Source organism: Psammomys obesus, unplaced genomic scaffold (genome assembly GCF_907164565.1).
Source record: "Psammomys obesus unplaced genomic scaffold, mPsaObe1.curated_primary_1811, whole genome shotgun sequence".
Taxonomy (NCBI): Eukaryota; Metazoa; Chordata; class Mammalia; order Rodentia; family Muridae; genus Psammomys; species Psammomys obesus.
In genome coordinates this window covers 16,743,254-16,769,310 of record NW_026596120.1, presented here as the reverse complement: position 1 = coordinate 16,769,310, position 26,057 = coordinate 16,743,254, and the positions used below count along the sequence as shown (strand labels likewise).

At 52.7% G+C, this 26,057-nt stretch overlaps 3 protein-coding genes and 1 long non-coding RNA gene across 6 annotated transcripts; 1 reads left to right on the top strand and 3 right to left on the bottom strand.

Annotated features, from left to right (window-relative positions):
• Positions 1-4,769: 4,769 nt before the first annotated feature.
• On the bottom strand, positions 4,770-9,785 carry Hyal2 (hyaluronidase 2). Of its 2 annotated transcripts, none has more exons than XM_055629551.1 (4): positions 9,459-9,785; positions 6,443-7,409; positions 6,002-6,091; positions 4,770-5,491 (listed from the first exon to the last, which is right to left on the bottom strand). In XM_055629551.1, the coding sequence occupies exons 2-4, from the start codon at positions 7,361-7,363 to the stop codon at positions 5,081-5,083; spliced, it is 1,422 nt and encodes a 473-aa protein (XP_055485526.1). In that variant the 5' UTR covers positions 7,364-7,409; positions 9,459-9,785; the 3' UTR covers positions 4,770-5,080. The 2 variants fall into 2 exon arrangements, with proteins under 2 accessions (XP_055485526.1, XP_055485525.1); XM_055629550.1 differs by lacking the exon at positions 9,459-9,785 and adding an exon at positions 8,235-8,455.
• Positions 9,786-9,828: 43 nt separating this feature from the next.
• Positions 9,829-14,905, top strand: LOC129693019 (uncharacterized). Its single transcript, XR_008722810.1, has 4 exons — positions 9,829-10,005; positions 10,382-10,463; positions 14,537-14,651; positions 14,831-14,905. It is a non-coding gene; the product is annotated as an uncharacterized LOC129693019 (long non-coding RNA).
• Positions 11,905-15,146, bottom strand: Tusc2 (tumor suppressor 2, mitochondrial calcium regulator). The gene is made up of 3 exons (XM_055629554.1): positions 14,851-15,146; positions 13,296-13,416; positions 11,905-13,143 (listed from the first exon to the last, which is right to left on the bottom strand). The coding sequence occupies exons 1-3, from the start codon at positions 14,994-14,996 to the stop codon at positions 13,078-13,080; spliced, it is 333 nt and encodes a 110-aa protein (XP_055485529.1). The 5' UTR covers positions 14,997-15,146; the 3' UTR covers positions 11,905-13,077.
• A 943-nt stretch (positions 15,147-16,089) lies between these two features.
• Rassf1 (Ras association domain family member 1) lies at positions 16,090-26,021 on the bottom strand. 2 transcript variants are annotated; one of them, XM_055629553.1, is made up of 6 exons: positions 25,679-26,021; positions 23,801-23,907; positions 20,630-20,734; positions 20,127-20,424; positions 19,889-20,004; positions 16,090-16,940 (listed from the first exon to the last, which is right to left on the bottom strand). In XM_055629553.1, exons 1-6 carry the CDS (start codon positions 25,926-25,928, stop codon positions 16,794-16,796), a joined length of 1,023 nt encoding a protein of 340 aa, XP_055485528.1. In that variant the 5' UTR covers positions 25,929-26,021; the 3' UTR covers positions 16,090-16,793. The 2 variants fall into 2 exon arrangements, with proteins under 2 accessions (XP_055485528.1, XP_055485527.1); XM_055629552.1 differs by lacking the exons at positions 23,801-23,907; positions 25,679-26,021 and adding an exon at positions 23,109-23,417.
• Between the last annotated feature and the right edge of the window lie 36 nt (positions 26,022-26,057).

Here is a 26,057-nt window from a genome sequence, read left to right as displayed (position 1 = left end):
ATATATATATATATATATATATATAGTGTGTGTGTGTGTGTGTGTGTGTGTGTGTGTGTGTGTGTGTGTATGAAGGGCCAGTAAAAGTACCTTCAGCTAAGCCTGATCATTTCAGTTTGATCCCTGGGACACACATGGTACAACTCTCTTCTGATTGCCACCCAAGCACCATGGCGCACACATGCCCACACGGATCTACAAGTAGATGTAAGGTAAAATGCTACCTTAGGGGGAAAAAAAAGTGGCAAGCAATAGAATACACCTCTGTAAAAGCCAGATTCACCTTTGGCTTTTACATCACACATATGCATACAATACACACACCTGTACCTAGCCAAACAAACAGTCTTTGTGGGTTCCTAGAAGTACGGTGGCTCTAAACCCTGTCTGTGCCTGCTGTGCCTACCAGTTAACCTTTCCTTATTTCTGTAATCTGTGTTCAGGAAGTTGAGGTGTATCATTACTCTGTGTATTCTGGGTCAGTGACTGTGCCTGTTGAGGCTCTAATTGGTAACTGGACCACTGCCCAAATTCTCAGGGGTTGATACATGCAAGTGTGGAACTCAGCTGTATTTGCATGACCATGTGAGTGAGCAGGGGTCTGTTAGGACATGCATAAGTAATGTGTGTTCATGCATCTGTGGTTTTACTAGCTCCCTGAATCACAGGCTGGTTACAGAGGTCTGCCAGGTGCTCAGGCCCAGGCTTGCCTGTCAAGGATGGGAAAATAGGAGAGAAGGTATGGCCCTGCCCAGGTGAAATGCTGTCTGGGCCTGCAGCTGTGTCTGATCCTGAACCACTGAACCCCTTATGTGGTGGCCACTGAGCATTGGCGTTCACAGTGGGGCCTGGATTTCAGCCTGCGGCCTGGATCCTGTCTTCTGCATGGAGAACGGGGGTCAGGGGTTCTGTTTCTCTCAGGAGCACCTAGAGTGCTTTAGGGAGAGGCCTATGTGCTAAGCCAGAGTGTGAAAAGGTTTTCCAGAGTGTTAACAGTTTAGCTCTTTTAGAATGAGATCGCCGGTGGCAGCGAAAACTCAGGCATTCCAAAGCCTATGACGATACCAAACTGGTACAGCTCTTGGTTAAGCTGCTATGCTGAGTATGGCAGAGGTGCTAGGGAAAGCCCATGCCTGGTGGGCTTGCAGCCAAGGCCCAGGCCCAGCGAACTGGAGGGCAGGCCTGGTAAGGCCCAGGTCCAGCAGGCCGGAGGGCAATGACGGGTCTCAGTCAGCCACAGTGCATGGCTGATGCCGCATGTAGACCCCAGCATGCATGCACCCCCACCACGTTTATTTGAAGTCAGGAATTTATAAACCTTGGGTAGTGGGAGGGATTTCAAGAGTGAAGGTGTTTGATTCACAGGGGTCAGAGGGTCAAGGGGATTAGGGGGCTTAAGGGGACCAGGGAGTCAGGGATACTTGACTTCCAGGTAGTGGTCAGCGCCTCGTTTTCCATGGAGTATCGTGGTCCTATCACAAGAAGGAGAACACAGTACTTCGTTATCCTGTGAGTGAGGGGAAAATCTCCAAGTACAGTTGAAGGGCACTGCTTACGGGTGTGGCATCTCTAGGAATTCCTAGATGTTTGCTCGAGTGGTTTCCCAATCAGAAGGGTCCCCCCTGTAATCTGCCCTGAGAGGTTACGTGACACTCCTTACAAGACCTGGGGTCACCCAGATCAGGGGAGATTTTTAGAGCCCCGCTGAGAAAAGGGAGTCTGTCATGTAGACCTAGTGCAAATAAATGGCTACCGGGGAGGTCAGACTTCAACCTTATCCCCCAGAACCCATGGGCTCGGTCTCTCTCTCTCCATACTTCCTGCCCTTGACTTCCCCTGACCCTTACCCTAGCTCTCAGAGCAGTTCTGGTTATCTTTGGTGTGGTGTGACATTTTCTAAGGAAGTATGAACAAAGTTCTATTCATCTAGATAGGGTTCTGACAACAGACCAGAGAAAGGATTCTGTCTGGGTTGGTGAGTCAAGGAGGTTTTTATTTTGAGTTAGATTTCAGGAGGAACTTATAGAAGCATGGTTGATGCAAAGGCAGCTCCATATGTAATACATATTTAGTGATCTGGAGAATGGGTCAGTGGTCCGTGGTTAGCTGCTCTTCCAGACGACTGAGTTCATTTCTCAGCACCCATGTGAAGTGGCTTTCAACTAGTTCCAGAGACTCTGACATCCTCTTCTGGCACTATGAGGTGGCATATATTCAACCAAACAAGTCGGAGGAAGGCCTGTGAAAGTAAGTTCTCTTCCTCCATCATGTGGATTCTGGGTATTGATCTTAGGTCATCAGGCCTCATAAATTCCTCTGAGCCACACCATTCATCCAGATCTTTTAACTTCTTGAACAGCCTGTGCACCGTATGTTTCCTTAACTTGAGTTTTATTTTTCTGAAACAGGATTTCTCTCTGTGGCCCTGGCCATTCTGGAACTCACTTTGTAGATCAGGCTGGCCTCCAACTCAGAGATCCACGTGCCTCTGCCTCCAGAGTGCTGGGATTACAGGCATGTGCCACCACTGCCCAGCAGTTTTCTGAGTTTTATATACTTTTTTCCCACCTTCCTGGAAAGAATGTTTCAAATCAGAGGAAGTAGCTACATAATGCCTGGGGGTTCACTTTTTCCATGGGAAGAGATGTGAGGTGGTGGGCATGATTTTGGACCAAGCGGGCGATCATAGCTAGATGAGTACAGGTCACAACACTGTGAGACAGACTACAGGTGTGGTTCTGACTACAAACGTTTCTTCTGTCCTCCCACGCCCACTCTGGTGGTAACAGCTGTGTATCCATATGTGTTAGGGAGTCAATGCTTCGTTCATACAGGATTGACAGGCACCCTAGAGGTCATGGCCACATAGAAAAGGCTACATCTGGGTAGGTCTGGTCTGACTCATCCTTGTGTGTGTGTCAGGTTATAGGTGGGAAGTACAGCTGTGTGGGAGATGGGATATTTCCCCTAGTCCTTGCCCTTCTTTGTTGAGTCCCATTACTTTTTATCTCTCTTCAGTTTTTAAAATTATTAAGTCTGGTATGGTGGGCACATGTCTGAAATCTTAGTGTGTGGAAGGCAGAAGCAGGTAGGTCTCTCTGTGAACTCAAGACCAGATTCATCTACATAGTGTGCTAAGTCAGCTAGGGCTGTATAGTGACTCTTATCTCAAAAAAAAAAAAATAATAATAATAATAACTTTTAATTTATTTACTGTTTTTTTTTTTTTTTTCAAGACAGGGTTTCTCTGTGTAATGGTCTGACCCTGTTTGTTCAGGAACTCACTCTGTAGACCAAGCTGGACTCAAATTCACAGAGCTCTGCCTACCTCTGCCTCCCCAGTGCTGGAACTAAAGGCTGCTACCACCTGGCTTTATGTACTTGTGTGTGTGCTCATGGGTGCCATGAGGTGTATATGGAGGTCAGAGAACAATTCTAAGAAGTCGGTTTTGTACCAGGGATCAAACTCTGGCCATCAGGTTTGATGGTTAGTGCTTTTTACCTACTGAGCCCTATTCCTGGCTCCTTTTTTGTTTTAAGATAGGGACTCATATAGCTCAGGCTGGTCGCCTAGCCAAGGCTGGACCTCCCCCTGCCAGGTTACAGGGATTACAACATACTACTCACTACCTGGTTTCTCCATATCCCTTTCAAATTTCAACATGGTTGTTGGCTGCCCTCAGTCACTTTCTAGTTCTGATGAGTGAACTCAGGACCTAGTACAAGCTGAACACGGGAGCACTTGGCAGAACCATTAAGTTTGCTGAGGGCAGGGCTGAGGGAGTGAGTCACAGTGACACTCTAGTGGGTCTGAGGGAAGGACAGAGTGAGAGACAGGCTTAGTAAAGTAGCTCCGAGCTGCTCCAACTATCCTAGCTTCTGTTTCTCTCCTCTGGAATTCCCATTAGTTTGTCCCCTGGGCAGAAGGAGAGTTTTCATATAATCATATATATAATATATATATATGTATATAAATGCATGCATATTGCTGGTGAACCCCAGGACTTCACACATGCTAGTCAAGTACTAAGCTACACACACACACACATACACACAGCATGTGTCCTGGCTCCAAAGCTGACCTTTGAGGATAACCCTGCTCCCCAGATCAGGTTAGCGCCCAACAGCATCATCACGCACCCACATAGTAACAGGGACTCAAGATTCAAGCCTCTGCCAGCCTCCCTCCCTCCCAGACCCCAGGGAAGGCTGTGATCCAAATGGGGAAAAGGGGCTTGTGACTGCCCTTGGGTAGCAGAAAGGCTGTAGGAACATCAAACACCAAGTCTCCTTTTTCCATGAGTGACTGAAGTAAGAAAGCTGGTTCTGGCTCTTCCTAGGGTACTGGGACAGGTGGCAGATACATAGCTAGTCACACAGTGGTGGGCCCGACTCCACTCCGATCAAGAGAAAGTGAAGTTGGTGTTAGGGCAGTATAAACACTACTTTAGTGGGCCCTGCCCCAGCGCAGTTGCAGAGTGGGCAATTCTGTCTCCCTAGACCCTAGTGAATGAAACGCTGAGAAGGTCCCAGCAGAAGGATTCAAAGAGCTGATCTCCCCCCCTCCCCAACGCTATCCCAGAAGCATAAAAACCAAGCACAGGCTGGCCAGTGGTGGCACAGGCTTTCAATCCCAGCACTCAGGATACAAACAGGCGGGTCTCTGTGAGTTCGAGGCTAGCCTGGTCTACAGATCGAGTTCCAGGACAGCCAAGGTTACACTGAGAAACCCTGTCTCAAACAAAACAAAAAGAAAAGCCAAGCAAAGCACAGAAGTTGTTTTATATTTAATTTACAAAAGAGACCCCAAAATTATAAACTATCCAGAAGCAGGGGAGGAGAGTCAGGCCTTCCCTGGCCTAGCTGTATCCTCCATCCTCTCTGGCAAGATGAGGGGCTTCTCAGGGGATGTGTCTCTCCCCCTTAGAACAGGGGGGTGACAGCTGGTATGGATGCCCTATGAGGTATCCTGGGGGCACTGCCCACTCCAGACTCATTTGTTTACCCCCAACAGGCTCCTCCTGCCAAGGAGATCTTGCGCCAGAGGCCAGCTGGACTGATAGCCAGGGGGGAGGCCCTCTTATAAAGTCCAGGTAAGGGCCATGGCTACCAAAACCAGTAGACCGGTGAGGTGGGACCCAGCCCAGGCTCTGCTGGCACTTCCAGCCGCCCGCTTATGGTTCCATTGGCACTGCTCGCCACCCCAGCCTAGATAGCACTGGCAGCGGAAGTGAGTCTGCAGGTAGTTGAGGTCGGCATTGCTGAGCTCCCCCTCGGGTCGAAGCTGGGGTTCACTGGGTGTACGGCCAGGCACTAGGCGGAAGCTGCTAGCACTGAGGTGCAGGAAGGTGTTGGCGCCGGGGTTTCGGCGTACACAGCGCCCGTGGCCATGGCACTGGGTCCAACTGCAATACTGGGTGGCCCAGGACACGTTGACCACGTAGGGGACCAGCAGGTCTGCTAGGTAATTCTTGAGGTACTGGCAGGTCTCCTGGAGGAAGAGGCCAAGGTTACCAGGCGCATATCTGATGTTAGCCTGTATCTAGGGCAAGTGTCTGCCTTAGCCCGGAGCCCTGACAGACACTAGTGTCTATAGTACGGTGACAGCATCTCTTTCTTTGGGCAGTGGTGGTGTTGGAACCCTAGACTAGGCAAGTGCTCTACTGAGCCACATCCTTGGCACACTTGCTTATATAAATGTAAGCATCGTATACACCGAGTTAGTTCATGAGCCCTTACAGTCCCCTGTCCCTGGCAAGAAGTGGGGTGGAGACAGACTGGAACCCAGCTGGGCAGATGAGGAAGGGTGGAACTCCAGCTGTTTAGGACAGCATTTCCTCTTCCTGGATGGAAGAGGTGGGGGCGCCCTTCTTCTCCTTTAGGTCCAGGGACAAAGACTCTGTGCTCAGGAGACAGACAGGCTAGCCTCAGTTTGTATATCCAGGTGAGAGTAAAAGTGGAAAGTATAGATTTCCCACCGGTTTTGGCGGGTCTCCCTTACCATACTTGAAGCATACACTGAGTCACCCCAGAAGATGACACCGGCTGAGCCCAGGGCTGCACTCTCCCCGATGGTAGAGATGAGGTCCATCTGTGTGGAACGGGATGATTACTGAGCAAGACTGACACCAGACAGTACAGCAGGCGACTGGGACGGACCTGTTCTAACCTGCCCTTAGTGCCTCCAGGCAGAGGCTGCTTTACTTTCTGTGTTTAAGCCCATTTCCTTCCCCGCTTTGGACCTCAGTCTCCAAAGCCAAGAGCCCACAATTTCTCAGCATCTCCAGGCCTCAGTCTTATCTGCAGAATGGGGATGACATCACCTCTCCACAAGACTAACAGAGATGTGGAACAGACAGTAAACTACAGGACTTTCAGGCCCCGATACCCTGAGCATGCAGTGGCTCCCAGAGGAAGGAAGAAGGCAAGGCCTGGAACATACCTGACTCAGTCCTGTGAGTCCTCGGGTGTATGTGGGGCGTGTGAAGACATACACCGGGAGGGCGTGATTGGCATGGTGGGTGTGAGCCACACGAAGGGCCTCCCGAACACGGAAACTGACGAAGTTTCGGCTGTGTGGGGAGGAAGCCAGTGTCTCGTCCAGGTACACGGAGGGAAAGAGTGCTGTGCTCTCGGCCCAGAGCCAGGCCAGCTGGTCGTTCCGAGCCACCTCCACGTCAGGACAGCGGCCTGTGTAGCTCTCCCAGTTCTGGACATAGTCATGATTGTAGCAGTCAGGAAAGAGGTAGAAGCCCCACAGGTGCTGAGGCCTGACTGCCTTGACGTAGCGTAGTGTGTTCAACATGTACTGCCGGGCAGCGAACTCAAACTCGTACTGTGCCTGCTTCACTATCCGGTCTGACGGCCAGTCGGGGTGTCGGCTGGCCACCAGCTGGCGTGAGGACTGTCGGTACACATCCTTCTCCTGCCAGTTGCGTACCCACACGGGCCTCCACTCCTCCCAGTCAATGACCGCCAGCCCCCCGGGCTCCTGGGTGTGAATGTAGCGCTCCACAGATTCCTTGAGCATGGGCAGGTGTGCGCAGAGGCTACCATTCTGGGGCACACCACCATGCACAGACATCCCGGCTGCATCGAAACGTGGATACAGACCTAGCCGGTCGTAGTAGAAGGTTGTGATATTCTGGTTGACAAAACCCTCGTTAGGTGAAGCCTCCACATCGAAAGCCCTAAGGTCCAGTGGTACTTTGTGGCGTGGGGCACACTCTTGTGTGGGCACATTCCACGCTACCACAAAGGGTCGGCCGGTGAAGATGGGCGGCACTGTGGGTTTAAGCTCCACGGCCCACGCTGCCTCCAGCACTAGGGCCAGTGTGATGATGGGACCCAGTCCTGCCCGCATGCTGGGGGCTACAGGAAGTGTCACCTGCCTGGTAGCAGCTCAGGAACTGAAGGAAGTGTGGGAGAGAACAAAAATCAGTCCTGAGGGTTCCAAAGATGTGTAACTTAATCCCGTCTACAACCCACAAACCAAGGCTGTGACAGGTCTGAGAGCTAGCAGGATACCGAAGGGTAGGCGAGAGACTTAGGGACTCTATGAAAACCACAGAGTTCTTTCTGGAGCAGGGAGCTGCCAGCGGCTAGGCTAGAATCTCCTTTAGGTCTGTGTCCCTTCTGAAAAGGGGACGAATCAGGCTGCGGACTCGCTGCCAGAGTCCTTTACATGCTTGTATCCATGTACATGGTTTTACAACTCCTTGAACTCACGCTCCACCTTACACCCCCATGACCCCCACCCCCGTTAAGAAGTCCTGATTCAGAGAAGGAGCAGCATTTGGGCACAACACATTCAGAAGCTGGGAGGCTGTTAGGAACACTGCGGAGGAACCCGTATCTGTGCAGCATGCGCCAAGCAGAAGAGTGAGACTGTCACGACTAGTCTCCTTGCCTAGGAGGAGGCGCCCCGGCAGCCCGGGGACAAAGGGGCAGCGGACTATCCACCGCGGTGCTCATCGACCTGCCCTTCCCACCCCAGCCACCGAGAATCCGTGCGACCGGCCCGCGCCCTCACCTCCCAGCACAAGGGGTCCCGGGAGGAGAGTGGCCACCCCCGCCCCCCGTCTTTGTGCGGGACCCCGCCCCCGCCCCGCACGTGGAGCCAGAGTTCAGCCGGGTGGGGGTGGGGTTCCTGGGTCATTTTTGAAGGCTCCCCTAGAGGTTCAGAGCCCAGTTCACAGGGAGAGAGGCACCAGGCTTGCAACGCCCGCCCTCACCTCGCACCAGGCGCCACCAGGACCCACGCCAGGGCCGCCGCCATCCTGGTACCAGCCAAGCCCGCTCCGGCCCTTCGCCCAGGCACTGCCCCAGCGCGAGCCTCTGCTGGCTCCGCCCCGAGGCCCGTGGGCCCTTTAAGAATCCAGCCTCAGAGGTGGGCGGATGGCAGGATTGTGGCCTCGCGGGGAGGGCGTGTTCACCTTCCTTTCTGCCAGAGTTGCGTTACAAGTTCGAGGTCCCCCAGATCTTCCGTAGAGGAACTTAGCTACCTAGCTGAGAGTTAATTCCTCTTGGAATTGGGATTCCGGCTGGAGTCTTAGCCGCGAGAGCCAACCAGCCGGAGATATTACCCCCACAGTCTGACGCCAGTGGAACAATCCACTCTCTGCAGCTGTCCTCTTAAAGGGATAGAATATTGGATGGGACGGGCGCGCGGAGGGGGTGGTGGGGATGGCATATGGAATAAAGGCTTATGGTCGAGGCCTTGACTGGGAGTAGCTGAGGATTCAATCCCACCTGCCCGGATTTGGACCCTAGCAGTGTGGGCCCTTTGTGTAGTGGAAGAGATTTTGACCTGAGTGGCTCGGAAGGCTCTTGGGACATTAATGATCCGCCTTCTCCGATCCCAGATTCCCTCCGCTAGTCTGCGGTCAGAGGGAAGCCCCGCCCCTTGCCCGTCTAGAGGAGGGGGCCTACTAAGGCCCCTGAGCCCTCCTTTGGCCAAGCGGACCGCAGTGGTTGTCCTGGTAACTAGGGGTTGGGTCGCTGCTTCGCCAGAGGAGCTTAAGGGGAAAGTGGTCAAACCGCTTTCACCAGATCCACACCAGGGCATGCCAACTGTCTTCTCTCCGGTCCAGTCTCTGCGACGCGGTGGAAGAGGAATCTGTCCGTAAGGGGATCCACTCAACTCCAAATAAAGTGCAATTCGCAGAAGTTCGGGCCGGACTTCTGGAAAGTAGGCTGCAGTGGCTCCCCTAGTGCTTCCATTCCCCTATTCTGAACTCTTCTGCCTTGCAAATCCCGTCTGGTGGGGAGCAGGCTTACAGCTGTGCCCTCACCTCTTAGGTCTGCTCTCCGCTGCACGACTCAACTCCCCGAAAGCCTGCGTCTAGCCGCCAGCCCCTTTCCCGCCCGCATGCATGCCTGAAAGCTAGGCAGCGCCGCGGCAGCAAGCGCATCTGGGGAAGCGTGGACCAACTGTATGTGATCTTCCCTGGGCTCACCTGTGCGGGAGTCCGTCGGCCCCGAAGGTCGGCGGCCTCCCTCCTTCCTGAAGAAAGCCTCTCCAGCCAGGCTACTTATGCCAGCTGCTGCCCTATGGGCAGCCTGCTGGGTATTTGATAAAAATCCATTCCCTCCCACTCACTCCCGCCTCACATCCCTGTCCTTTCGCCTCACTTCCTGCTGCCCCTTTGGGCGGAAAGGGCCAGGGACAGGGGCGGGGAGGAAAGTCCCTAGACCCCGTTTCCCTTGGTGGCTGGCTGCCCTTTGCACCCTTCCTCTGCGCAGGATCTGACCCCCATGAGTTGTGCCAGGTGACTGGATGGATATGGGCCCAGAGCTCAAGCGCTCATCTTCTTGGTTTTGTTTCAGAACAGGGTTTCTCTGTGTACCTTTGGCTGTCCTGGAACTTACTCTGTAAACCAGGCTGGCCTCGAACTCACAAAAACCCACCGGCCTCTGCCTCCTGAGTGCTGGGATTAAAGTCGTGTGCCACCACCGCCTGACACACGCATCTTGAAGTTTCGAATGATCCTCAAACCCAGGAAGGTATGAGGGGGCCCAAGTGTCAGTATTCATGGGAATTAACACTATTTGCTGGCTTGTTAGCTAATGGTCCCCTAGAGCGGGTGCCAGAGAAGAAACTATCCTGCCTGAGGGAAAAACTGGCGTAAGGGTTCTTCCAGTAACTGAGTCATTTTGTTTCCCATTGATAGAGGGAAGTATCCAAGGTGTGACAAAAAAGAATGTGACAATGTGTTGATGCCTGTGCCTGTGATATGGGGGAGGGGGAAGGGAAGGGATGGGCAGGGGCTAGGAGGCTCTGCAGACGAAGGGGTTTCTTATACATGAGTGTGTGAAAGATGTGTGTCTCGCAACAGAAACCCCTGAAAGACTAGCAGGGTCCCAAATGATCTCTCTGCAGGTACAGCAAATTTGCCTGCTCTCAAATCACCCTGAGCTGACTGTCCCTCAGAACCCAAGTGGCTCACCTCTCCAGTGCTGGGGTAAGTGCCTCTGTAATAGAAAGCTGTGTGGGAGCTGGGTGTATGGCCTTGGCTGTGGGCCTACCCAGGAGCACCCTTGAATCACTGTGTTGGCTCTCAAGGGACAAAGGCCTAGGAAGCTCCCTGGGGACTACAGGGAAAACAAAGTCCAGGCGACACCCTCTAGGGCAGGGACACTTCCTTAGGCAGCCAGCAGGAAGGAAGGGAGCCCAGCCCAGCCGGATGGAATGGGGAAACACTGCCCTGACTCTTCCATTGTTTATAGCTTTGGGGTCAGTGAGACAGTCCAGAACAGGGAGTTCCCCCAGCAGGATGGTGGTGGTGGTTGGAGACAGGATACTGTCTGATAAGTGGAGCCGTGGCCCCTTAAACAAGAGGCCGTAAAGAGGGATCTTAAGCCTTGCTTGTTACAGGGGATGTCAGTCAGGCTACAGAACTGCAAGTTTAGGCTGTACAGGGTAATCCTACTCAAGACTTGCAAAGGTTTGGCTCTTGAGGCCAGCTGCCCTGATCCTGAGTTGATGAACTCCTTCTTCCTAATTGGAAGGTCTTGAGTTTATGGCCTAGGCTGTAGGCTTAGGCCTAGCAGAGGACTTGCTCATAGCAGACCCTGGGAAATGTAGGCAGAATGTCTGTCTACTGGCAGCAGAGGGCGGAGGAAGTGTTGGGGACAGAGCCTTACGATAGAAGCTGTACACCCTTCCAATGGCTAAGAAGTCAGGTGAGTGTGGACCTCAGAGCCTGGAAGGAGGCCAAGGGCATGGTGGGAAATGTCTGGGTTTTTGTTTTTTTCAAGAGACAGGGTTTCTCTGTGTAGCCATGGCTATCCTGGATCTCACTCTGTAGCCCAGGCTGGCCTCGAATTCATAGAGCTCTGACTGCCCTCTGCTTCCCAAGCGCTGGGATTAAAGGCGAGTGTCACCATAGCCTGGCAAGGGAAGTGTCTGTTTTTATGCTTAGCTGGATGCCTAAGGAGGTGTCCCTGCCCTGGACAGTCTCGCCTGGCCTTTGTTTTCCCTGTAGTCCCCAGGGAGCTTCCTAGACCTTTGTCCCTTGTGAAGTCAACACAGTGATTCAAGGATGCTCCTGGGTAGGCCCACAGCCAAGGCCATACACCCACTTGAGATGATCTGGTATTGCTGGGAACGGAACTATCCCACAGCTATGTGTGGTAGCACTCACCCCTGAGGCAAGGCAGCTAGGGCAATCTCCAGAAGAATCCCAAGTCAATGGAGAGGGGAGGGGCCCACGATGGCTCTACAGGGCCGGAGATGGTGTGTGAACACAGCCACCTTTTGGCCATGGCTGGTACTGCTACAGGCAATGTTCAGACTTATTGGCTCCTAGGGGTGTTTGCTAGCCTGGCAGAGTCCAGGGGCCAGGTCAAATGGCTCAGTCTAGACACTGGGTAAAAAGCCTAACTGGAAGCCACCCTCACGTGCAGGGTCTACAAATGATTTTATTGAAATTGAACAAATAACACAACAGTCTTTCTATGCTGGGGACCACCCTCCCCAAGCCATTGCCCACCCTGTAAAAGCACAGAGCTTCCACAAGTATTTTTTCTTAAAGCCATCTCTATACAGAAATCAGACTCTGCCCCAACATCATCATAGTCTAGACTATTTACAAACCTTCACATTTTAATCACTTCTTTTATGTATTTCCCCCTTTGTATCCTTACCAAGGAGCTCCAGGACTTTCCCTTAGCTGACCCTGAAGGGGTGAAGACACTGTAGGAGAAGGGGTGATAGACTCCTCGTAGCTACTGTCACCAGCCCCAGTGTGTTGCTCCTTACCACTGGGTGGTGGATGGCCTCTCCCCCACAGATGGGGATGTGTGGGTCTGGTGCAAAGACAAGGGAGACGAGACAGAATATGTGGTTTGGGGCAAGTCCCCACAGGCACAGGCATCCATGGCCTGTCCTGACCCCGGCCTGTACCCTCTCAACTTGAGGGAGAGCAAACTGGTTGCGATCAAGAGCGATCTGTCCAGCCCTGGGTGAAAGGAGAAGCCTCCACACAGGTCCCTGTTCTTATTCAACAGGCAGCAAACTGTCCATCTTAGGGTGGGGACAAGTGGCAGGGAGGCAGGAAGAACCAGTCTCTAATACAGGAGGAGTCGAGGTAGCAAACGGCTGAAATGCTCTGACTAGGAGTGAGGGAAGTTAGGGAAGGGAGGCTCCCACTCGGGTACAGCCCCTGCAGCCCAGGGGCTGGAAGAAGGCAGACTCTGCTTATAAAGTGCTGTAGCTTCTAGGAAGGCCGGGTCCTAGGCAAGCTTGGAAGAAAGCAGGTCAGGCAAGTATCTAGGAACCGGGCATTCCTGACCAGCATGTGTCCCGCCATGCTTCTTGCAGATGTGGCTGTGGGAGGTGGCTAACCATTCTGCCACTAGGCCTCACGAGCCACCAACCACTTACTGTTCAGACATATACCAATACCAGTTAACACTGAGGGGCTGCCCCTCTTACAACCGAAGGTTCTGGGCCAATGGAGCTTAGTTTATTCAAGGTGGCGCGGCACCAGCCTGGGCTCCTGAATAGAAGCTACACCTTGAGCCTGGGAGTTTCTTGCTGGGGCAGTGGGTGCTTGTGTCTGCCATGCCACAGGCTCACACTTCATAGAGGATCACAGGGAAATCCACGTGGATTCGGGGGGGATCCAGCTTCACGATGCCCTGCCATGGAAACAGAGGCTAGTGAAGATCAGCTCTGGGCCTCCATGTTAGGAGCCTTCCTGTTATCCCCTGCTCCTCCCCCCCAGTAAGGCCCATCTCTGTCTATGTTGACATACTGATGTAGGCTTTGTGAGCACTGCCCAGCCCCTCACCTGAGGAATCAGATTCTTATGTACCCGCCTCAGCTTGGCTCGCTTCTGCCCGTTCTTGGTGACGATCGTCTCCTCATAGAACTCGTGAGCCAGATCCCCATCTTCATCGTAGAACATGGAACTGTGTGGAGAAGGGAAGAGGCTGGGTTGGAGCCTCACACCTGCTCCTGGCAAGTGCTACAGACCACAGGCACGTGTGCTGAACCCCAAGTGAACGGGCACAATCTTGAACTTGGTGACAACAGTATGCCTGAAGAACTCTCTTGTTGGCGTTGTTTTTCAAGACAGGGTTTCTCTGTGTCGCCTTGGCTGTCCTGGACTCACTTTGTAGACTAGGCTGGCCTTCAACCCACAGAGATCCACCTGCCTCTGCCTCTGTGCTGGGATTAAAGGCGTGTGTCACCGTGCCTGGCTTCCTAAAGAACTCTTTGCTTGGTGCTTGGAGTCCACTGGAAGGAACCAGGGAGGGCAGCAGTGCCACTGTTACTGTGTCAGACCAACAGGACTGCATATCAGAGCACGCGGTCTAGGCAACCAAGCCAATTCTTATCAGTGGTCTGGTGCACAAGGATAACTACTCCGGGAGCAGGCCCTTCAAGTGGGTGGGGCAGCCAGCCAGTGGTGTCCCACCCACGCCTTTAATTACAGCACTCTGGAGGCAAAGGCAGGCAGATCACAGTGATAGAGATCTCTGCTCTATGGAGTGAGTTCCAGGACAACCAACATGGCACAGAGAGACCCTGTCTCAAAAACAAACAGAAGTGGCCTGGGCATACTGGTCTCACTTTTAAAGACACTGCTGGTTTCGGGGCCAAAGACAAAGATCCTGGATGTCTGCGCCAGGAAGGCTGCACACCCAGTCATTCTCAAATGGTTGGTGCAGCCTAATGGACAGACACTGTTGGGCCTCTCTGGTATTTACTGCCATATTTCCATCACTGGGAGTTACCAGTCTCTAGGAACCCACTATGTCCAAGCCATTTTGTGTGAGCCCCTGGAGAAAAAGAGGGTTAGGTTAAGTGCCCTGGATCTAGAGAATCCAACTGGGTGAAGAGCCTGTTCTTTTTTTCAGTGGCCCTACCTTGAACACTGAGGCCTAGCTCTACTTTTCCAGACACTACTCTTAGAGGTCCAACTTCACCGTGCTGAGGGCAAGACACCTCAACTATAAGGTCATTTTCCCCTTAAATCCTTCTAAGGCTTAGAAGAACAGAAGGAACACAAATGCCTTTAATTTGCAGGCTGTGTTGGATGAAAGGAAGTAAAGACTGTCAGAAACAGTCTTAGCTGGAGAATGGAGGAGCTTCTACCCAAGGGACAAGCCTCAGCCAACTCTTCTCCAAAAAGACCTTCTGGGTAGGCAGGAGCTGAATGCCGCTTGGTTTTCCCTTCCCCTTGCTCTGACGGAGACCCAAAATAAGACTGTCGTCCCGATTCGAAAGTAAGCGGGCGTTTCTCATTCCCGGACGTCCCCCCCCCCCCCCCCCCCCGCGGGCCCCCCCCCCCCCCCCCCCCCCCCCCCCCCCCCCCCCCAGGCAGACACCCATGCCCTTACCCGCGGCGCGTGAATACGAAGGGAGGCACCGCTCGGGCTCGAGACCGCACCAAAGACTGCTCAGCGCCTGCTGCCTCAGGGCCGCCGCCCCCCGAAGCGGAGGCGAAGGGCCAGAGGCCCCGAGCTTTGGAGCCGCTGGCGCCCATGTCAGCGCCGCCGGCGCATGGCGGACCCAGCGGCCGCTCCGCTCTCACAGCGCGGCGGGCGCGACCATGCCCTGCCCCAGCCTCCACTCGCAGGTGCCGCCGCCGCCGCCGCCGCCTTCCGCAGGCTCTGCTGTCTCCACGGAAACCTCACTTCCGCTTCCGCACGCCCTGCAGGCTTTCCCCTCTGAGTGGCTAAAGATCTGTCAGTCTGTGGAGTAGAACCAATGGCCACCCTCAAGAGCTGAACAACCCAGGATGCGCTGCCTCCAAGTCCCAGAAGGCTATGGGTCCCAAAGGTCAGCTGAACAGATCCCTCCCAGAAAAGCGGAGGTAATGTGTTGTTTTGGATTTTAAGGTCGAGCTACGATTGTCCCAACGTCTCTGACGCCCAAGGGCCCAGTGGCAATACTCAATTAGGTCACCCCAACAACCCTAAAGGGACCGTAGGCCTGCTCCAGGGTAGGGTACACTTACTTTGTTTTCACAACTGTATCTTTGCAATTGTCACTTTTGCACGTAGAGAAAATAAGGAACTTGCTAAATGTCTTTAGTATCTTTTTATTTTCTTGAGACAGGGTCTCACTATGTAGCCTTTGCTGTTCTGGAACATGCTATGTATAACGGGCTGGCCTCGACCTCATATCCGCCTGCCTCTGCCTCCTAAATACTGGAATTAAAGGAGTAAGCAACTACACAAGGTACCAAACGTCTTAAAACGAAAGCCTTTTTGGTGAGATTTCTTAACGGCTATATCTGAGGTCAGAAGAACACTGAACCGCGTGTTGTGAACTCACCGCATGACACACCTCAGGGAAACAATTGTTAGCAGCTGTACCCTTGCAGTATGTGAAGTGTGGTTGCACCCATGCCTTTGGTAAAGGGGTTATTGCTATGGTTTCTCCGGTGTGTCAGAAAATGGCTTCCCTCTGCAGTAGCTGTCCCCACCATGACCTGAGCCCCTAGGCATGTCTCTCCTAAACATTAGTCCCACTGTAAACCTTGGAAAGGCTGTCTTCTGGATGTGTCAATCACTGTTGACCCTCATTAGGGCTACTCTGATTGTGGGCCCACATCTATAGAGTACAAAACCGGAAAAATTCTTAAATATTTATTCAGCCAATTCTCTCAGGCCTCAGGCCCTGATGATGACTGTCACACCCTCATCCCTTTCCCCACAGGAGGCATTCAGTTGAGGCCACAGAACATTACATACATTCATACGCTTCCATCAAAAATATCTGAGGGAGACTCTGGCTTTGGCATACAAGAAGTGGGTCTGGTCCAGCAACATCTCCCTTAGAGGAGGCACTGATGCACTTCAGGCGCACTGGCCAGGCCCCCCTGACCCCAGGGTGGAAGTCAGAAGGCACTGTAAGGGAAACCCAGACTCTACAATAGTGCCTGTATTATTCTGAGCAGCTACCCCTGGCCCCGATAGGGCTATCCTGAGACTCATTCACGACCCAAAACAATCCTTCTCCATAGATAACAGTCCTCACCCCTGCAAACACAACCTTGCTCTGTCTGTAGAGTCCCTAAGATTCTCACAGCTGAGACCCTGATGGACCCTAAAGCAGCTACCCAGAGTATGACCCAGTACATAAGGGGTGAGGGATGCAAAGCCAGGCCCTGCCATCCCAAAGGGCCACCACCTTAACTGTTCTCTGGGCTCACTCCCTTTAGCAGAGGACCACCTCCACGCACACTCATTCCTCAGGCCCCACAGGCCCTGTCACACTCACACGGCACGCTCTTTGCATTGCCAATTCTCCTCCTGCCACCCAGGGATACAAAAGGTCACCCCAAAGGACAGGCATGCAGGGCCTCCTGGATCTTCTGGCGGCAACGAGAATACTTCTGCAGGATCTGGCGGAGGTGTTCTTCTTCTTCCCGCTGCAGGATGCGCAGGAAATTGTGCAGTTCAGGCATACTGAAGGCATCCCACTGCAAAGGGGCAGAGGAGAGAGACAGGCGATGCAGCAAGAAACGGCTAAGTTGGCAGAGCCTCCTGAGAGACTAGAGTATCATGGTCACACAAGTTTAGGACTGGAGGTTCTGGTATTCTTTTTTATTTCCCTCCTTAACTGTTTTTGTTTTGTTATTTTAAAAAATCATTTATGTGTATGGGTGTATTGTCACGTGTATGTGTGTGTGTGTTTGCATCATGTGTATGCCTGGTGCCCACAGAAGTCAGAAGAGGATATCAGATCCCTTGGAACTGTAGTCACAGATGGTTGTGGGCTGCCCTCTGGGTCCTAGGAATCAAACTTGGGTCCTCTGTATAAGCAACATTTGCTCTTAACCACTAAGCCAACTCTTTAGCCTCCTATTTTGTCTCTTTGAGTCATGGTCTTGTTACATATCAAACGCTGGCCTTGAACTTGCTATGTAGCCCAGGTTAGTCTCAAATATGTGATTCTCCTGCCTCTGTTTCCTGAATGCTGGGATTACAAGTATGTATCACTATGCTAGGCTCGATGTTAGACTCTTGACTAAATAGTGTGTGCTTGGATCCCCGTGAGCAGTCTGCATAGAAAACAGATCCTATAAAAGTCACCTCATAGACAACAAATCAGGATGTTCTCTAAATATCTGTTGTTAGGTGTTCCCCCCGACCCCAGTGGGCTATCAATCAACCCAGGGTGTCATACATGTTAGCAGGTTCCATTTTTCTTGAACTAAGCTACCTTCCCAGGCAGCCACCTTTACTTAACCTGGTGTCCTGTTCCTTTCTTGCTGCTGAGCCTGTGCACGCTAAGCACATACTTTTTCCACTGAGCCACACTAACCCCTGAGCCACACTAACCCCTAAGTAAGAAGTCTTTTCTTTTGCATTACTGGGAATTGAACTGTGGTGGCTAGTTTTAGGTCAACTTGACACAAGCTAAAGTTATCTGAAAGGAGAAAACCTTAATTGAGAAAATGCCTCCGTAAGATCCAGCTGTAAGGCATTTTCTTTAGTGATTAATACAGGAAGGCCTAGCCCATTGTAGGTGGTGCCATCCCTGGGCTGGTGGTTCTGGGTCCTATAAGAAAGGAGGCCAAGTAAGCAAACAGCACCCTTCTACGGCCTCTGCCATCTTCAGGTTCCTGTTCTGACTTCCTTTAATGATGGCTTACACTGTGGAAGTGTAAGCCAATCCTTTGCCCCCCAATTTACTTTTGGTCATGGTGTTTCATCACAGCAATGGAAACCTAGCTATATAGGCTTTAAAGTAAGGGCTAGGCTAATCTCTTTACCATTAAACTATAGCTCAAGCCTTTCTACTTTCTGAGATTAGGTCTCACTAAGTCAACCCAGACTGAGTCATTCTGTAGCTCAGGAAGGCTTTGAACTTGTGATCCTCCTGTTTCAGCATTCCAAACAGTTGAGATTATAGGCCAGGGTCACTAGGCCTGCTAGGAAGAGTGTGTGTGTGTGTGTGTGTGTGTGTGTGTGTGTGTGTGTGTGTGTATTTGTTTTGTTGCAATAGGATCTTGCTATGTAGCCCAGCCTGGTCTTGAACTTTAGGCAATCCTCTTACTTTAGCTTCCCAAGTAGATGAGATTATAGGCCTATACCACCCATTCCAGCAGGTAAAAAGTCCTAATACTTGAAAGCAGGCCTTCATGTTTTCCTGGTTACACCTGTGAGGATTTTTCTTTTCTTTTTTAAAAAATTACTCATTATGTATACAATGTTCTGTCTGCATGTACACCTACACGCCAGCAGAGGGCACCAGATCTCATTACAGATGGTTATGAGCCACCATGTGGTTTCTGGGAATTGAACTCAGGACCTCTGGAAGAGTAGCCAGTGCTCTTAACCACTGAGCCATCTCTTTAGCTCCTCTCTTCTTTTTTTAAAGATTTATGTTAGAGGGTGGAGAGATGGTTCAGTGATTAAGAGCACTAGTTACTCTTACAGAAGACCAGAGTCCAATTCCCAGCACCCACATGGAGGTTTCCAATCATCTGTAACTCAGATTCTAAGGGAGCCAATACCTTCTTACTTCTGTGAGCACATGTACATATATGTACACATATCCTCATGCAGGCAAAACATTTCACACACAAAATTTAAAAAAGTCTTTAAAAAAGAAGATTTGTTTTATGTGTGTAAGTGTTTGCCTGTGGGCAGATATGTTCACTGTGTGCATGGTCTGGAATTACAGACAGATGTAAGCATCTGCATGGGTGCTAAGAACCTAATCCAGGTCCTCTGCATGAGCAGGAAGTGCTTTCCACCACTTACTGTGGCTCATCTTTTACTATTTTAATTTTGTGTATGTATATAAATGTGTGTGTGTGTGTGTGTGTGTGTGTGTGCGTGTGCGCGCGCATTCCTGTGTGTATCTGCGTGGGGTTGTGTGCACATAAGTGCAGGTACCCTAAGGCCAAAAGAGGAAGTCAAATCCTTTGGAGATGGAGATACAGGTGAATGGGAGCCACCCAACATGGGTGCTTCAAGCAGAATGTGGGTCCTCTGGAAAAGCAGAGCCATCTCTGAGCCCACATCTGTGTACTCCGAACTTGTCTTGGCTCACCACGAGTCAGTCAAATCCTTCAATCTTTGGAGAATTGTTCAGCACCAAGAAACAACAAAACACTAGGACAATTCTTCCTGGCTTGTTTTTTTTGTAGCCCAGACTGACCCCAGACTCATAGCAATACCTGTTTCAGTTTCCCAAGTCAATATGAACCATCAGATTTAGCTTCTCCCCAGTTTCTTGGGCTAGGCTCTCAGACCTTGGCTTGCATGTCCTGGAGGTATACTTTCATTCCAGGACCTACATACTCTTGGGAGGTTTTGCTGCGTTTGTCGTCTGGCCCAGTTTCTCCCTAAATCCTCACTTTAGCTACACCACACTAGCTTTGTCTGCTGATAAGAAAATAGGAGTACTCATACTCACATCCACCTCCCCGGAGTCATTCTCCTTCAAGACAAAGCTCAGGGCCTTCTCACTGGGCCCCGCAAGAAGCCGGAGCTTCAATGGCTGCTCATCACCCGATAGTTTCCGGAAGTATACTGGAAAGCAGCAGGGGAGAAGGATAAACAATTACAGACAGGACCAGGTGCCCCCGCCCCTGAACGCCCAGGGATGCAATATATCCCCCCTAACATAGGGAAAACGGCTACAGAAAACCCACCTTGACCATGACGTTCAGTTCGTTCGAAGAGCGCAAACTTTCGAGGATCATCCACTACCATGAATTTGCGCAGCAGGGCCTCAATGACCTCACGAGCCCGTGTTCGAGACAGAACATGCAGGTGCTTGACAGCATCCTTAGGCAAGTAAAAGGAGGTACGGCGCTTCACGGCTGTGCTCCGCCCTGTGCCCCGCCGGGCGTCCTGTAAGGAAGGAGGTTTCTTGCTGGAAGGCACTGAGACAGGACGTACCAGTTTCAGCTGAACCTTGATGAAGCCTGTGTAGGAGCCGTCCTTGTTCTAAAAAGGAGAGAAAGAAAAGTCACACCATGACAAGAGGTCCTATTGCAGGTGGAAAAGGCTAGATTGAGTCTCCCCAGGGCAGGGCCAGGTGTGCATACATCATTGCTCGGACCCACCCAAGAATACTCTGGCTATGACTCGTTGGACATCTGGCACACAGCTGGATTCCTTCCCACACTCTTTTCCTGAGCCATCAACTCACCAGGCTCATGAAGAGATTGCTGTTGATCTGGCCATTGTAATCCTTGATTTTTTGCTCAGTCTCAGCTTGAGAAAGATCAGGGGTCTCCCGCTCTACAGGCTCATCCTAAAAGATAGGACAACGTGGATACAGGGCCCTTGAAAAGCCCAAGGATTTTTTTTTAAAACAAAAAGAAAGCCATCTGGAACAGCCCTTGGAACTTGACTTTTGGCCCTGTCACCAAACTCATACACTGATCCCATCACTGCTCCTGGTTTTGTTTGCTATAGATGGAGACAGCAAAGAAGAGGTAGAATCATTTGGCTTTCTGCTGTCTGGGGTCACCTTAGCACTGGCTCTGGTCCTAAGGACATTATAGAAACATGGAGAAATGAAGGTGCAATGCAGGGACAAGAAAACATGAAGGACTATTAGGGAGAAAAAAAAATTTTTTTTTTTTGAGACAGGATTTCTCTGTGTAGCCTTGGTTGTCCTGTAACTTTGTAGACCAGGCTGGCCTCAAACTCAGAGATCCTCCTGCCTTTGCCTCCCAGGGTGCTGGGATTAAAGGCTGCGCCACTACCTCCCCTTTTGAGGAATCTTATTTAAAGGAAAAACACTCTCTGGGATAGAGGTATAGTTCAAGGGCCTAGTAAGTACAAGGCCCTTCAATCCCACTACCCCCCACCACCACCCCCCACACAATAAAAACCACACCTCCTACTACATAACTGATTCCAGAAAACTAGTTGGGTCGGAGTTTGTTCTGGAGAAGGCTGCCCATTCTCCCACTCTGCACCGGCACAGAACATGACCCACTGCAGGGTGGGAAGCATGGGAGCTGGCTCTCCTCAGTAGTCCAATCACCAGCAGGCAGAGGGGAAAGGTGGTCTCTCTGTTATTACACTTTAGTGGGGCCAGCCCCACATCTCATATAGTGAAGAAATCACTGTGATGTATCATTTACCCTTGACTCAGGCTCCATAAAAGGCAGCTTCAAGCCAGGCTCCAATCTGCGTGAGGTATACAGGCAACTTCCTAGCAAGGCCTGTCCTAGAAGTACCAAGCAGGTAGGCTCTGCTCTTCCCTTTGCGTCTAGAGACTTGGCCCAAAGTCTCTAGTTTTATTTAGTTCTTCAGGGACTGGACTTGCTGGAAGGGTAGGGTGTGGAGATGATTTTCCTCTACCAAGCCTACTTGGCCTCACTACCTCAGTCTTCCTGTTGTATCAGCAAGACCCTGGTTGGAATTCGACATGAGGCTGGAACACAGCTGTGCTCACCACTGACCAGCACCTTGTCCCAGGAGAATTCTCACAAGGTCTCGCCTGGGATTGAACCCATGGCCTCACACATGCTAGGCAAGTGCTCCATCACTGAACTATACCCCGGCCATCACAATTTTTACTTTGCCATTTGGGACTCCTCAGCTTCCCCTTTTTTCTGGTTCCTTAATGGTTGGAAGCCAGGCCATCACGCAAGCTAGCTGAGCACTCTATAGCCCAGTTAGGTACAGACTTAAGCTGCTTTTAAACAAGTTTTTTTTTTTTTTTTCTTTATACACCTTTCTTGTGTTTTTTTTCCACTTTTTCGTAATAGATGGCTAAGGCTGAGTGGTACAGAGACAACCCCAGGCCTCCACACTGAATCTAAAGTCTGGACTAAGGTTTCTAGGGTGTCAAGTAGCAGCCCATCTATAAGAAATTTGCATCGAATCTCACTTTCCTGATGCCCTGGCCTCTGGGCTCTTCTGAGGTCTTTCGGCTCAAGGACAAGTTTTCTGTGCTTAGTGGTCACAACCGCGATATTCCCAGAAAAGTCTCTGATAATTTGGGCCCCATCTAGGAGAATTTGAAGAAGTTCAGCTACTCTGGTACCACACTTAACAATCTTCAAGTAACTCCACATTGGGGCACTTTACAGTCTTCCTGCTCCCTATAGGTAAAACTTAAAAGTCCAAAGCAAGGCTCTCTTACTATATTCCCCAAACCCCTGCCCACAGTTCCACTCCGGAGGGAAAATGGGGAAATTGTCTACATTCCAGGAGCTGTGGACTTTGCTGGCTGATCCAGACCGCACAAGAAAGGAACAGGGTCCCCTCCCAAACAAACTTCTCCCTTCCCGGCGGACTCCTCCTCCACTTCCTATTTCCCCCCGGGGAAGGGGCAGGAGCGCCCAAACGCCGGCTTTAGTCATGGGTGAATAACGCCCGCCTGTGGTCCACCCAAGCTTCAGAGCTGCTTCCCCTGGCCCAACCGGTCTGTGACCGCAAGGGCAGCCTGGGTCCCCAGTCCCGGCGCGATGGACCCGGGCTTCCACCCGGAGCACAGAGCCCTCCACACTTTTCCCGGGCTCGGCTCTCGTCTGGACCCGCCGGGAGGCTCGCGGAGGAAGCCGGGGAGGCCGCCCCATCACCTAACTCTCCAAGCCGCGACTCTACCGGGGAGGGGCGGGGCTCCTGGCCCGCCGCTGGCCCGCCGCCGGCCACCCCCCGGCTCCCACCTGGTCCCGGCGAGGCCTGCGGACGAGCGAGGTCCGCGCCGTGAAGTACTGCTCGAGCTCCGAGTCCGAGTCCTCCTGGCTGCAGTAGCCACTGCTCGTCGTGCTGCTCCAGGTCATCTCGAAGGAAGGAGTCTCGGCCTCGCCCATCGCCGTGCCCGCCCGATCCCTAGTCCACTGCGTGGGGAAGCCTCCAACCACCGCCCCGGGCGCGTGCGTGCGTGTGTGAGCGTGTCAGCGCGCTTGCGCCGAGGCCAGCGCCGCGCGGCAACCGTTAGGTCTGAAACGTAGACGGCCAGAACCCAGCTCTGGGGTCACTGCGGGGGGCGGGGACACCGCGCTACGGCTCCAGGAATGACCTCACCGCCCAGGCATCTCGCCTCCGGGAGGGACCGTGCCCGGGCGAGTGCGCATGGGCACCGACGGCCGCCTCGGGGCCGGAAGCGGGGTGTGAGCAGTGCGCGTGCGCCGAGCCGGGGCGCGCCTTCGCGGCGGCTGCTCCTGCGGGCTGTGGTTTTGGCGTGGACTGGGCGCCCGCACAGACCCGCAAGCACAGCTGGCGTCTCTGGTGCCAGGAGATCCATAATGGGGACGTTCATTGCGCGCGGCGCCCGGCCTAACCCGGAACACATCCTCCGAGGGCTGTCGAGCCCCGGGTTCCCTCCCGGTCCGCCCTCCCCAGGCCCCGCGCTCACCACGTTCGTGTCCCGCTCCAGTGCGGGGTCCCAGCCCAGGTCTCGGGGCCCGCAGCAGTCCAGGCAGACGAGCGCACGGCAACGGTAATGGCAGGTGAACTTGCAGTCTGCAGGAAGGGCTGGCCGTGAGGCGGGGGAGCCCGGCGAGGTGACCCGCTGACCGAGGGAGCCCCTGCCCTACGGATTTGGGCTTGACTTTTTTTTTCCTCGAGCCCGGTGACCGCCCACTGCTACACATCCTGGAGTCCACGGTTAGGCACCTCTGGAAACCTGCTGGAAGGCCTGAGGCGGTTAGAGAGCCAAGCCTGCTCCGCACTTGTGTTTGCCTGCCGCAGCTTTGCCATTAACTTGAAAGCAAAAGCATTTGTCACCTGTCAGATCACTTGTTTACACGAGCCTATTTTGTTGCTTGAGAAAGGGTCTCCTGTAGTTCAGGTTAGCCTCAAATAGCGGCCTTGAAGTTGGTGATCCTCCTGCCTCCAACTGCTCTAGTGCTAGGATTGGTTGCAGGCATGCGCCTGTGTCCGGTACCCATTATCAGCATTTTCCGCTTGCTTCCCTTGACTCCCGGGGACAGCACTCACTGGCCAGGTTTTCCTCTCACTTCTCTGTACGTCCTGGCCAGCAGCCCTTTCATTAGTTCTATCTCAGCTCCCAGATCTAATAGGCGATGTCCAGGTTTCTCACCTGGGTCCCGTCCCAGCTCTGTAATACTCACCTGATCCAGATCCGAGGCAGCACTGACTTGCCTCTTCAGCTCAAATCCTACGTGTAGCACTTTAATGTCTAATAAAGACTTCAAATGAACATGGCCAAAATTTCACTTTTCTTCCACTCCACCCCAGGGTTCCCTGCTCAGAAGTTAGACTGTTTGCCCAGTCTAAACCCTACACTTACCTTGATTTCTCCCTTCTCTCTCTCTTGCCCAACACCCAAACTGGCCTGCTTCTGGCCTCCAGAACAACTTTATTTCCCCTCGTGAATGCTGAAGTACAACAGCTCTTGCTTCCATGTATTATCCGTCACTAGCTGGGTTTGTGACATACTCATGTTGTGAATGAGCTGAGCTGTAGACGCGCACCAGCCTACACTACCTAAATGGCTCAGAGCACTGATTCTCAACTCAGACTGCACCTCAGAATGTGGGAGGCGGAAGCAGGTAGATCCCTGTCACAGCCTGGTCTGCGGAGAGACTTCCTGGCCAGCCGTGGCTACACAGTAAAGACCCCATCTCCAAAAAAGGAGAAAAGAACTGAATGCCTAAAGTCCACTCTTTACAATGGACCCAGGTCTATGAGGAGATCTAGGCACAAGGAGATTGGAGGGTAGAGAGTAGCCTGGGTGGCTCTGTTTGCTGGCGTTCCTCAGGAGGTCAGAAGGACCACTGTCTGTGGCTGTGTTCCATGTTTTAGCCCCTGGATCCCTGACTCAAAACAAACCTTGACTAAAGACTCAACGGAACTCCTACTTAAAAGGAGCCTAACCAAGGTTCTTTTTCTGGGCCCCCTATCATATGTGGGTGAAATCACCCCAGGAATCTAGAGGGGAACACCACGAGCCAATCGTTGGGAAGAGGCGGACCTCGGAATGTAGGCTCAGAGCTCAGTAGGCACAAAGGCTTTTCAGGGAGGGCCCAGGCACTTTAAAGACAAACTTGAAACCAGCACCTCGTTATTCACAGGCCCAACTGTGCACTAGCCACGGACAGAGCGTGACAAGCGATCCACCATTTTCTCAAGCACTCTCCCTGACGGGGTAAGGTAAAGGGACCTGATCTGCAGGAGCATCACTGTTGACCCCGCCGCTGCGACTTGACCCGCGGCCACGGTGCTTGACCTCCCGCTTGGTAGTCGCTGGCTGTGTGGGGCCGCTACTCACGCGCGCACTGTAGGCCCTTGCGCACGACGCCCCAGATGAAGTCTCCACAGAGGTCGCACCACGTGTGCGTGGCGGGTCCTGCAGGCTGGAAGCGGTGGCCGCGACCCGGGACGTGCTGCTGGGACGGATTGCGGGCTGTGCCGGGCGCGATGCGCAGAGCGTTGGCACGCTCCAGCCGGGTACGGCCAGGCCCGGTGCGCCCAGACGGTGCCAGCTCGCGCAGTTCAATGAGTTCGGGCTCAGTCGACATGGCCCGGTCAGGCGGGTGCTGCAGCGGACTAGGAGCTAGCGAGTGCTAAGCGGGCGAGGCCTCAGGGCGGGCCGCGGCTTGGGCACCGCCCCCAAGATCGAGGCAGGGCGGCGGGAAAGAGCAGGGGAG

Excerpts from the sequence above, each read along its gene's own strand:
- Hyal2 (XM_055629551.1), bottom strand. The coding sequence starts at position 7,363 with ATGCGGGCAGGACTGGGTCCCATCATCACACTGGCCCTAGTGCTGGAG. Across the intron at positions 6,092-6,442 it reads GACTCACAGGACTGAGTCAG|ATGGACCTCATCTCTACCAT; the intron begins GTATGTTCCAGG and ends CGTTCCACACAG. Across the intron at positions 5,492-6,001 it reads CAGTGTATGCTTCAAGTATG|GAGACCTGCCAGTACCTCAA; the intron begins GTAAGGGAGACC and ends CTCTTCCTCCAG.
- Tusc2 (XM_055629554.1), bottom strand. The coding sequence starts at position 14,996 with ATGGGCGCCAGCGGCTCCAAAGCTCGGGGCCTCTGGCCCTTCGCCTCC. Across the intron at positions 13,417-14,850 it reads TTCGTATTCACGCGCCGCGG|TTCCATGTTCTACGATGAAG; the intron begins GTAAGGGCATGG and ends TTCTCCACACAG. Across the intron at positions 13,144-13,295 it reads ATAAGAATCTGATTCCTCAG|GGCATCGTGAAGCTGGATCC; the intron begins GTGAGGGGCTGG and ends TTTCCATGGCAG.
- Rassf1 (XM_055629553.1), bottom strand. The coding sequence starts at position 25,928 with ATGTCGACTGAGCCCGAACTCATTGAACTGCGCGAGCTGGCACCGTCT. Across the intron at positions 23,908-25,678 it reads CAAGGGCCTACAGTGCGCGC|ACTGCAAGTTCACCTGCCAT; the intron begins GTGAGTAGCGGC and ends CCCTTCCTGCAG. Across the intron at positions 16,941-19,888 it reads ATGACTCCGGGGAGGTGGAT|TGGGATGCCTTCAGTATGCC; the intron begins GTGAGTATGAGT and ends GCCCCTTTGCAG.